The following is a 12,864-nucleotide window of genomic DNA, read 5'->3' as shown; positions in this document are numbered from 1 at the left end:
CGCTTCTCACCCCACTCCCCCAACCCCTCCAGCAGCATGTGCCACAGAGCATACGGAATCTGAATTACCCATCACCCCTCTGGACAGGCTGCTCAAGCTCACCATCCCCGGCGCTCTGGGGATAGTGGCTCAACCCACCAGATCCCATCTTTATTTTTAGCTTGCTTTTTTTTTCCCGTCTGCCACTTCTCTATCCATGGCTAATTTAGAAGTGCGATATTTATTTTAGTTCGTTGTTCCCCCCTCTTTTTTTCGTCCCTGACGCAAAAAGTGGAGGCAGACTCTCGCCAAGTTGCTGGCTGTGGTTTTGATCATCTCTATCCATTCCCCAGGCTGCAGCCACAAAATGCTTCAGACAGGATTTTTCAGACCGTGTTTAATGAGCTTCTCAAACACTTACAAATCTCTCCAGCTGTGCCCTCGGCTGAGGTGCTGCAAACCTCCCCACAGTTAGCAGTTCTAGACCTGGATTACTCCCAGGTCATTATTGTCTGAAGAATAATGACACCAGAAGTCCTTACATCCCTTTGGAAAAGTAAAGTCATGCATACTCATTGTTAATGGACGATCAGGTATATCTTTAAGAATGTCTTAAGTAATTTCTGTTGAATACTAATTATACAGCCGAGGTGTATTTCAGGTGAAAGTTTTCCATTAGTTTCCCCTCTGCACAGTGGCCTATTCATTACAGAACAGTTTCCTATCAGCAATTAACTCCCAGAGAGCCAATGTAATTACCAAGTACTGTTATCATAGCAGTACCAATAACAGAGATTAGTAATAATCTCTTACAGTGCCCACATTTATGGAATCATCATGGAGTGATCTCCCCAGATTGGTATCAGACTTTATTTTGGGTGTCGTTCTGTTTGCTAATATGCTTTTCTCACTTTAGTGATGGTGGTTTATTAAGCCTTGATTTACTTGGCACTGTTTACAACAAACTATGTTTCGGAATAACAACCTGCCAGCGAGTAGATATTGTATTGTTGAAACAGGCAAAGGGAAGCAAAGCTGGGCTGCTGTTGATAGGCTGTCAGCCAGGGGAGAGTGTGTGCACTCTGGAGGACTCTGGATGTCAGTCAGTGTCGACTGAAACTAGCTACCATGGAGGAGCCAGGTGCTCTATGTTCCGAAATTGATGTTCCCTTTGCATAAAGTTTTATCACCATAATGAAAAATGTTGTCAGTCGCTAAGTGCAATACATACTTTATATAGTGTAGGAATTTCTTGCTGTCATATTGGTACACATATACAACTCAAAGGGACAGTTCACCCCCAGATCAAAAATGTATATCTTTCCTCCAACCTGTAGTGCTATGTTTCAGTGCAGGTTGTTTTGGTGTGAGTTGTCGAGTGTTGGAAATTGGCTGGGGAGATGTCTGTCTTTTCTCCAACATAATGAAATTGGCTGAGCTTGTGGTGCTCAACACAGCAAAAAAATACATTTGGAAAACCTCAACAGCAATGCCTCTTTCCAGAAATCATGTCCTCGTTACTCAAGGTAAATCCACAGACCTTGTATTACCACGTGGAAGGCAGCACACATCTTCTGCTAGCTCACCTAGCACCAATGAGCTAGCTAACACTACAGCTCAGCTGAAGAGGATGAAGCCATTCATTTTATCTCTCACCCTTTCATGAGCCTTTCATCCATGAGTAGATGTGGCACTTCCTTTTGCACTGTGTGATAGAGTTGGTAAGCGAAGTTTGGTTAAAAGAAAATAGATCCTACATGAAACTGCTCGCATTATCTTCAATAGCCAGGTTATGATTTCTGGAAAGAGACATTACTGTTGAGTTTTTCAAATGGTGTTTTTGGCGCTTTTAGCACCACAAGCCAAGTTCCATCTAGTTCCATTACTTTGGAGAGGGCAGATATCTCTACAGCCGATATCTCCAACACTCAGCATTTCACACCAAAACAATCTAGACTGATGAGTAGCACCGCAGGTAAGAGGAAAAATGTGTATTTTTGAGGTCGGGGTGAACTGTCCCTTTAAACATGTTACTGACAGTGCAAATGGAGAGTGAAAGACATTAGACGTGGGATCTATTCATAATACGGGATATACATTTTTAAAAATGAATTTAATCTTTTTTTTCCCCTCAACATTATATCCCATTTTAAACGAATCCAAGACCTTTATGAACCTGACATTTCAGAGGATGATTTTTTGATATTTTCAAACTGCCTCACTTGGCAAGTCAGAGTACCCCTGAATGAAGGCTGTTCTGACTGGATTGCAGTCTTCAGGTAGACATTTGACTGAAGCATCAGCAGCCACACAGAGTCAGAAAGGAATTTTCTTCTCTCAGGAGGTGACAGGTGCTTTGGTTTGTCTAACAGTGGGATGAATTTCCTGTAGCAGCATTCCCATTAAGACACAGTGTTCTTGGGGAAAAAAAGGAGAATCTCAATTTCAGAGACTGCCAGGCAGCAGATTAGAGCCCAGTCTGAAACTTTCCCCAGGCCAAGGGGAACTGATAAAACACCAGGGCCTACAGTATTTTTCTGCTATCACTTGAAAAGATGTTATCTGTTACTCATAGAGTGAAATAACAACTCAAACGTCTGGTCAATTTCCTCTGTGACAGGAAAATCTTGCATGCTGCTGTCATTTCCATTGAGGTGACATTAGTAAGACCACGCGCACACGTGAACACACATACACCTACATATAAATCCGTCCTGTCTGTGCTGCAGATAGAGGCATGTCTGCAGAATAACAATGTCTATAAAAGGTTTAGCTCACACATCCGCTCCCCACCTGAGCCATCCGCCATTCTAATGTGTGAGATGAGCGGCTTCATGGCTAAGCTTATCGGGTATAATATGACGATCTGTTATGCATGTGGTGCGGTGCCTGGCCTCACACATCCATCTCAGGCACTGAGCCTCAACGACATGTGTTCTCCACCCTCCATCCAAAACATCAATATTTGGACATTTGTACGTGGTGAACGTAATTCATAAGCACTGGGGCGGACACTGATACAGATGCACTCACACATGTAGCCTAGTTACTGACACAACATACACAGCACAGCACAAATATCCCATACCCACCCATGCATTTTCAGGATATGCTCAAAACCACAGAGGAACAAACATCTGCACATCCATCACATGCATAAATATGGCGCTGAAGAAACCCAAAACATGCCATGCATGGGCACATACATGCTGTCAATCAGTTTTTACAAATGTGTTTGTGTGAGCTGGTATTGAATATTTCTTGCAAGGTCATGTCTAATATATCTAGTATATCATACTGGATATCTAGGCACGTAGTTCATGAATTTAAGTGGCTTGAAGCATAGTAACAAATATTAATCAACATACACCAAGATGTCTTAAATAATGAACAAAATATTAAGTTGCACACTCAAATACATTTTGTAGTGAAACAAACTCATGCAGCCACTGTTTCCTAATAGACCATAAGAAGTCAGTCAGACGATTTCAGTGTCAGAACATCTGCAGATACAAGGATTTATGTATAGATTACAGTAAGCTTTATTTCCCAAAGATGTAACAATGTCGAGGCTGCCTGACAGCATACTCTCTCTCTACTCTAACTTGTGTAGGAATAGTGCACAAAAATATTCCCTTTTGAGGGACCACTAGCTGGCTGCTTCTTTGCTGACACCATGTCTCATGACTCGGCAAGCAGTCATCATTGCAGAGCTTGGAGGTGAGCCGTCCATTTGTATTCAGAGCGTTGCTCGGCACAGATGGCAGGCAGAATGAGAGGGAGGCCACCAGTGAGGCAGGTTACCTCTCCTCTGTGCCTGTTGTCTCCCCCAAAACACCTCCATCCCAGTTGAGGCAGAGATTCAGAGCTCTAGTGAGTGTGGGCTAGTGAATGGAGTGTAATGATGTAGTAACTGTCTGTCTTCCACTGACAGCTGGATGCAGAGGCCAGTGATCTGCTCAAGGAGCTGCAGAATAAACTCAACACGGTGCTGGATGAGCTCAGCGGAGTGTTTGGCTCCAGGTGAGCATTAGTGTGACTCAGCATTTACGTGTATGTGTGTGAGTTGGTGGGTGGGTGTGGGATTGTTTTCATTAAGGCTAATGTATCCATTCATGTCTTGTTCTTTCAAAGGAATTGTAATACAAGACTGCTTAGTTATTGACAGACATGTACTCAAAATATAATTGACTTGAACTCTTGCTGTGCTCCATGCTTAGTGAGCACAGCAAGCTGCTAAATATTTCAGCCCGTATGAAAGACACCCCTGCTCTTAACATCTTTTCCAATAATCTGATGGGACCAGCAGGAGTGAGCTGGCAATCTCCTTAAAGTTGCTCTACTGCAGCGAAAAATCTGAACCCAGTAGCAAAGGATTGAAATGATTGTTGTTTTCATCACACAGTTTTAAAGGTGTGATCGAGGACTGCGTGAAGCAGATGAACCAGGAGCTGGTTCAGATGAAAGGTCCAGCCAAAGGGAGCAACGCCGCCATGGATGCAGAGAGTGTCCTCCGGCCTCTTATGGACCTCCTAGATAAAAAGTGGGTATCTACTGAATGCAAGGTTAGAGTTTAACCTCTAAAATGTGAGGCAGTTTTATAATTTGGTTTTCAGTCAGTGCCAACCACTTTTGCACACCAATTGAAAGTCATTAATTCAAGAGTCAGAAGGCTCAGCAATCAATTACCATCAAGTTTGAGAGTTTTGGCATCGAGGTGATGTCAGGACAGGATTTCATCTGCTGAAATTTACTTGTATGATGTGATGAAAAGGAGACGTTTTGAATGTGCTCAATCTTGGAACCCACCTGCTATCATTTGACAATGATGATGACAGTGAGGGTCAATGGCCAAAATTCAGGGAGTTCCAGTGAAACCAGCGGATACACGGGCCAAGATTTCCTCTTTCATGCACTGGTCATTGTTTACAGCGCAATTAGCAACTTGAGACAAGTCCAGACAACATTCCAACTAATCCCTGTAAACAGACATCTGCATATGAATGCAGATAAATGAGAAAAAAAGCTAATTAAAAGCTAAATCATCATCAGAGGATTGCCAGTGAATTCCAAGATTGGACTTGGCCAAAGCGTTCCGCCTCTTTTACTCACCACCGATCTGTTTACCTGCATGCAAACAAAGCCAGCTCAAACGTGATTGGTCAATACTACTCGCACTACAAACAGAAACCAGAATGCTTAACAAAAACAAATGCTTAACGATAACAAAAACTTGTCCTGTTGCCCAGAGATTCTGCATATGTGCAGATATCTACTGAAAAAGATTACGATGGGCTAACAACAGCTGATGACAGTGTGATGTTGCTGCATCAGAATCTACTATATAAGTTTAGGTTGATTAGTAAAGACACAAACTTCAGCTGCCTCTGCCCACTCATGTATATGCCCAGTCCTCTCGGAAGTAAGGACAGTGTTTTTGTACAGCCAAGGCTGGACTACCCTAGTGGACAGAGTGTCCCTGGCCACAGGGAGCCCCAAAAGTCTGTTAAACTGCATGAAAGTTGGCTTTAGTGATTTTCAGTTGAATAATTATGTTAGGAACCACTACATTAAAGTACATTGTACTATGCCGAGTCCTGCATTATTACCTTACGATGGTACTTTCTTATTAAGGGCTCATGTGTCAAACTCGTGTTTGAAGAGCTTTATGGTTTTAATAGAAGCAACAGGTACATAGAAATTGCTCTGAGATGGTCAGTAAGGTTTCATCAGGGACCTATTAGCACCCAGCACATTTCCATTTATGATGATTTTTTGTTCCATTTTTTTTTTCAGTTTCTCTTTCCAGTTTCGTTTCCATGAATACATAATAAAACTCACAATTCAGATTAATACAGCAGTATAATTACTCCCATTTTACATTTGTTTCCAGAAGAAAAGAGAGACCAGCATTATCTGTAAATGTCTATTAATTCAAGGGACTGTTTTTACTTCTGTCGCATTCTTGAAAGAACCGTAGCAATGATATGGTTTAGCTGAGTGCAGGGAATCGCTCTCAACCATTTGTCAAAGCAACATTGAGGCCAATGGGGTATTACAGGGAATCCTCTTAATGATATGGAAATACCAAATCCTTCCTCCTGTCTCTGAGACCCCTGCTTGCACAATAGGGTGAGATTAAAGCATAAAGCTGCTGCATTTATTCTATGAATCACAGGTGTTTTTCTTTATTTAATGATATTATTTCTGAAGGCGTCATCACTTGGAGCCTTCAGCCGTGTTGGCTCACTTTGAGACACGTGCTTCAAGTGTTGACCTGACAAATGCCCCTCTTTTGCCGTTCTCCAGTTTGATGTTATTCGCCAAGATTTGTGAGAAGACAGTGCTGAAACGAGTCCTCAAAGAGCTATGGAAAATCGTGCTGAACACCATCGAGAGAACAATCGTTCTGCCTCCACTGAGTGACCAGACCGTGAGTTTGATCAATTATCTGTCTCTTTCCCATTTCTATCACTCTTTTCATCTCTTGACCCGCCCTCCACCTCCCTCCTCTTCTCCACCTGTCTCTCTCTCATATTTCCTCCATCTGTTCGGCTCTCTCACGCTCCATCATAACACACAAATTACCGTACAGGAGATGAAACAACATGGCATCTCTAAATCTTCACACACATGGAGTGAATTGTTAATCCTCCTGCAAGAGCCGCGTTGACATTTTTCATCTCAGGAATATCTTATCTGCTGTTTTGTTATTGTTGTGGATGGAAACATGAAGGAGCAGTTTAATTGCCATCATCATCAAACATTTTCATCTCTCTGCCACTCGGAGTTTCCAAAATAACAAGAGCAGCTTTAAAACTCAATTACAGTAATGAGTTCATGTTTAACATTTAACCCCATCATCTCCTGTTGCGTACTTTGTTCTTATAAACATTTATTTCATATTCATCCATTGAGTGTTTTCCCGGCGTAACAGAAAAATATCTGTCTGTCCAACAGCAAGGAGCTCAGATGATTTTCAATGCTGCCAAGGACTTGGGACAGCTGTCCAAACTAAAGGTAATCTTTGGACTAATCTCAGCTAAGCTTAACCCACTCATTGTCATCTCACTAAAACATGACATCTCTAAATATGCTGAACATGGATTATGTTTTCCACTGTAAACAGTATATCAGAGGCATTACAGATAATACAAACATAAACAGACTCAGTGTACTACAAGAAACTCACAGCAGTGTTAGCTAGCCAGAAATGTAGCTAAATGTCAACATGAGTAACATCATGATAGGCTGCCAAGAATATAAAATAGATGTTTATTTTCCTCTCATCACCAACAGTGTTAGTTTTGTTTATGAAAACTGTGACTAAATGTGTTTGTCAATGACCTTTTTTTTCCATGACTAAGACGAGGCGATGACAAGACGACACCAACGTCATTAAACTAACTGTGACCATATTAACATGCAATACTGTTGACGAAAAAAAGATACGCCTAAAATGTAGTTACAAAAATAAAAACTTGACTAAAATACTTATTTATTATTGACTGCTCGTCACTGAATGCTCAGTGTAATCTGATGACTAAAAAAGAATATTACAGAATTGTTCTTGGCTAAAAATATACTAAAATAGTTATGGTTTTCTTTGACTAAGATATGCTCAGACTTAGTCAACTAAACCTTGATTGAAAAAACAACAACAGTATAACATTGACTAATGGTCAAACCAACTAGGACATTTGACACAGATCTAAAATTAACACAAATTTAAAAAAAATAGCTGACAAAATTGACACCAATCCACAGTCTAAAATTGTTTGAAAGGAAATATACCAGTGAAATGATCAGTTAGCATCTGTACCTCACTTTGCACTTAGATCTACTTTATCTGGATATTTGGAGAGGTGGATTTGTCATGTGGAGACACAGTCATGTAAGCCACTGAAGATGTTTGCATGGTATAGTGTAACTCAGTGCAACACTACCCAGGCTGGTATCTAATTGCTGATGTGACCGGAGGATGTTTAATCCCTCAAGCTCTGTGTAGTGAGGCATTGGAACGGATCAGTGGTTACACTGTGGTTTAACTAACAACAGTGGTATGACAGTACCTCAGAGAGGTATATTAGCTGTGAGTCATACTGGGGATGCAAACTGAATGTGTTTATCTGCATTTAAATGTGTGTGTGTCAGGACTGATGTTTGTGTTTCATGTGGGTCTCTGTCAGGCGTCCTTTGTGGGAAGATCTGAGTACAGTGCCTCAGTATACAGATGGGCGTGTTTCTGTCTCCATCCCAGAGCATTAAAGTGATTTTCTCATCTGATGATTACGACTGATAATCTTTATCTCACTTTACTGAAATATTTTTTCATGTAGTCCAGTATGTGTACATATTGCTTAACTTGTTGTGTTGTTTGGTTACAATTAGTAGCATCCTTATTAAATTCATTATACTATACATTACACACAGGTTAACATACAGAATGAATACCTGTCAAATAGAGCTGTAGCTTTGGCCCATGTTATGTAATGGCATGACTTGGCAGCAGAGTTAGTCAGGCTGATATGTTGTTTGTCAGAAACAAATAATTCTCTTTGCAGAACTATTTTGACTCTCATGTCCTTTGAGCTTCACAGATCCCATTGTCATTTCTGGGTTGCACTTATCTTCCTAAGCATATGTTACACAGGAGGATTTGGATTTGATTTGTTTAATCTGCTTCCCTTCCTAAATTTGGTAGTAATTTAACCATTTCTTTTAAAGAATATATCAGTCTGGACTTATGGACTTGGACTTATCTGGAGTAATGATATCAGAAATCAAGGCAACAATTCTTGGTAAAGCTGGGGTAGGCAGTTTTATTTGGAGTCACTGGGCAAAAATACCATAATAAACTTTAAGCATATCGTCATTCATGTGGACTGAGAGAACCCTAGACTTCTGCACCTCCTCTTGGCTCTGTTTTCAGGCTTCGTAAATCTCAGAACGAAAGGTTTTGGTCAATCACTGGTCATTTTTAGAGAGATTGTGCTCCCATTGGCTGTTCTACAAATTCCAATGCATGTTCGCATCCCTTTGGTTAAAAGCCTGATTCAGTGGTGGAAAATACTGCAGAGAAAGTTTTGGCAACAAGTGCCTACGCTGCAAAGCAACCTAAAAAATGGAAGACAGACTTTTCAGACAGAGTCTTAAGGAGAGTCTGACAGTAAACGAAACAAAACGTCAGTTCAAGTTCACGTTTATGTCGCTAACATTAGCTAGAGCCTCGAATCCAGTGTATCCTCTGCCTGAACTCCTGTTGCTACAGACTACCTCACAGGGAGGAGAGTAGGCAGCAGCTCCAGACACAGACCCAGAGTCAGCAGATCCAAATCCAGTCAAGGCAAACCCCAGCTCCGGGGAACCAGACAGCCCCGACTCCCCGTCAAATCAGCAAACTCTCTGTTGTGGCCATTACCCAGCCTAGATCTGGTGCTGCCGCTGGCCACCAGTTCACTGTGACACCCAGCCTTGAAAGGATTTGCAGTGGCCAAATTCCAGCTGCTACAGCCAATGACCAAAGGTCCTTTAGTGCCTTTTGCTGCCTGCTCTCCCCTTGGTGAAGCAGTCCACAGCAGCAGGGACTGTGGCAGAGGGACCGTGAGGGCAGAGCTGCAGAAAGAGGGTTTTTTTTTTATGTTTTTTAACTTTATCAGATTTCTCTCTATCCCACCTTTAAGCAACAGAAATAAAAAATCTGTCCAAGTAAAGGGCTTTTTTTTTCTCCATCAAATAACAGGCAGGGTGTCTAAACATCTGCATCGTGGGGTTTTCATTAGAGAGGAGCATTTCTTCCTGCCTGCAGCCTTTATTTATTTGGGGTCTCACCATTACATTGTTTTCACAGGATGAGGAGATTACTGGAACTGAGTCAATACAAATGGTCCCAGTGCAATTCTGGCATCAAAAACAGACAACATCTCAGTGCAGATGTTGATTAAAGCATTTTCTGTCTCACACCAGCTCTTTAAACAGACCTGTAGTAGATTAAATCAGTATCTTACTTTGAATACAAAATAGGTGTATGTTAGTTTTATCTGCAGCCTCCAGTTTGAGGAACAGTCTGTATATTTTCACAGCACTGTACATTGTGCACATCTATAAATGTGGCGATTCTGATTAAATCTTAGCAGGACTTGCCTGCTTTTGTACAACACAAGGGGCCAAATGCAGGAAAACTGTAGATTTGGACCAACATTTGTAGCAGTGTTAGCATCAGTGATTTAGTTTCTTCAAAGCCCCTGTTCATAAAACATTAATGCCATTTTGTCTATGCCCTATAAGAGAAACACCTGGGAAATAAGGCAGTGCCAGAAGTAATTTTCTGTATCCAATTCACAAATCAGAAAAATGTCTTTTACAATTGACAAAAAAAACATTTCTCATGATTAAAATAGATTTTTAGAACTGGTGTGAAACAGCAAGGCTCAAATTTATCGAACACTTGGCAGCTTAAATGACTGCCATTGGTGCTGTTTTGTAAACAGTCGATGCTTGATCTCGAGGACATCGGCTCACCTAGCATTTAACTGTAGAAACTGCTTATAATTAAAGCATTTGAGAGCGACTTGTGTTGCTGTTTTGCCAACTGTGGAGTGTTTGACTTGATCTGATATTCCCCTAGGAGCATGTAACTCGAGAGGAGGCCAGAAGTCTGACTCCACGACAGTGTGCAGCCATGGACCTCGTGCTTCCCACCATCAAGGTGAGTTTTATGTCGATTACACTTTTGGCTGTACAGCAAGAGACACCTGGATGGCTAAGCATGACCTTTAGAAAAGACAGGAGAGCTGCATGAGGCATATGCAAATGGACTTAATGAGAATTTTGTAAATCAAAAAGAATATTTACCTCTGTCGCTCTGTTTAATACACTGTATATAGATGCTGGATAAAGCAGAAATCTAAAGTATGGCAAGCATAGATGCTCGGAAAAGGTGCATTTACTGTATATATTTTGATGGAAAATCACTCTCTTTCATGTGTGTGTTTATTTTAATGCCATCAGACTAAAATGGAGAGGAATATTATTCTTCACTGTCACCTCACAAATTGTAAAAGAGCCTTGTGACAGGGGCTGATTTTCCATAGCACTTCTATCTCCTTGATGTTTCTTGATGAGACACAATGTAGCTGCAAAAAGATGATACACCCAAATCAAAGTGCTTACAACATGCTTTAAAAAAAGTAACAGTACAGCTTTAAAAATACAATGCTGTCTAGACCAATCTGCGGAGACGTAATTAATATCCAGGAATATGGAAAGATGCCCAAAGCCTCTCAGCAGAAGAAAGTGTGAAATGCAGCGCTGTTAATTTACTGCCATAAGACTGTTTGTTGTAAAGGGATTTGAGACAATTTCGAGATCGAGCCTCAGTTCTACAGGGACAAGGAGAGAGTTATGGTGAGGTGCCACTGGGGGAACACTGCATCATAAAGTGCCGAGAAAACTAATTGATTTTTGCAGTCTCCAAGGAAACTACCTGCAGGTTTAGATCAATCATGTCGCTGGAATTCAGTTAATCAGTATTCCAATGAGAACAGTCAATTAACGCAGATCAGTAATGCCTTAGGAGAGTTGGCCCATCAGACTGAATAATGCTGTTCACAGGGTTACTTATATTTTTCATACTGCAGGCACAAAAACTTTAAACCTGGAATCTCCAAAAGACAAAAAGAAAAGAACCAAATATACTGTAGTTATTGACGACTACAAATATATATTATTGACTACTAGTGTTCGAATAGCACATCCTACTGTTACCCAAATGGTTCATATTGTTTTTAGCGGCTCAAGCACAGTATACGTACTAGAATATTTGGTCCTGAGTGCACTTAGTGATTATCCCACTGAAGATATTTCATCCATTCTGAACTTTGAACCTGTGTAAATTAATGGGGAGGATAATGGGGGAAAGCACTAGCCCATAGAGTAGTGCATGTGTGACAGCAGATGGCATGCAAGTGATGGAAGACGGTGTGCACTCCATTTGGCTGATTCCCAATAATGTACCATTCATTCCCTTCTTTGAACCTTGACCCATGAGTGATTGTAGAAGAAAGGCAGCTGTTTCTTTCTCACCAAATCCAGCTTTGTTGTACTGGATAAATCAGCGTGTATATGGACTGAATACACATGTGGGGTATTTCAGAACAGATGCCCTTTTTTTTCTTCAAGAATTTACTTTTTTTTTTTTTTTCCTATTGTCAGATATATACTGTATATGGAAAGTAATATAGCATACTATACTGCTGATAAGTCTCCAGGATGGAAGAGAAAGAAAAAAAAAACAATGAATGAAATAAGGAAAAAAGAAAGGACAAGAAGAACAAAGAAAGAAATGAAAGAAACAAAGATGAGAGGAAGACCATAAGGAGAGTTAGACGGAAAGGAGGAGAAAAATAAAAAAAAAAGAAACAGTGACAAAATATAGGCAGGGTGGCAGTGTGGCAGGTAATTTTGCTGGAGGCAGGGTGGTATTTTGAGCATGTGGGGCGATTCTGTCAGGTCGGCTGCTCTTTCTGCCGGAGGGAATGCAGTATTGCAGCCTAGCAGTAACACTATTGGGAACTTCCAACATGAAACAACACTTTCCTTGACCAATACGCCTCAGTGCATCGGTTTTGATGCCATGATGAGGTGATCAGAATGGCATTTCTTATTTAAATAAATTCATAGCCACAAAATGAAAGTTTAATGAAACCTTAAAATGCCCCAGCAACAAAATGAGACAAAACTATTAAATACACATTTAGATATTGGACACACAATTCTTTCTGTATCATGTTGGTGAATCCTTAAAGGTATACACGCAGGATTGACGGTTACTAAACACATTCACCAGCGAAAGTAAAAGACAATCTCGTATTTAGTTTTGTTTTG

At 40.8% G+C, this 12,864-nt stretch overlaps 1 protein-coding gene across 1 annotated transcript in view; it reads left to right on the top strand.

The window, feature by feature from the left end:
- LOC126393829 (protein unc-13 homolog C) overlaps positions 1 to 12,864 on the top strand; it is a 136,278-nt gene that overhangs the window by 110,270 nt on the left and 13,144 nt on the right. Inside the window, exons 24-28 of the mRNA XM_050050209.1 lie at positions 3,914 to 4,002; positions 4,385 to 4,522; positions 6,289 to 6,412; positions 6,940 to 6,999; positions 10,607 to 10,687. Of these exons, the coding sequence (XP_049906166.1) occupies positions 3,914 to 4,002; positions 4,385 to 4,522; positions 6,289 to 6,412; positions 6,940 to 6,999; positions 10,607 to 10,687 (492 nt within the window). The remainder of the gene's footprint in view (positions 1 to 3,913; positions 4,003 to 4,384; positions 4,523 to 6,288; positions 6,413 to 6,939; positions 7,000 to 10,606; positions 10,688 to 12,864) is intronic.

This window comes from Epinephelus moara, chromosome 1 (genome assembly GCF_006386435.1).
Source record: "Epinephelus moara isolate mb chromosome 1, YSFRI_EMoa_1.0, whole genome shotgun sequence".
Classification (NCBI taxonomy): domain Eukaryota; kingdom Metazoa; phylum Chordata; class Actinopteri; order Perciformes; family Serranidae; genus Epinephelus; species Epinephelus moara.
The sequence above is the reverse complement of the archived record's forward strand: the minus strand, read 5'-3'. Positions and strand labels throughout refer to the sequence as shown.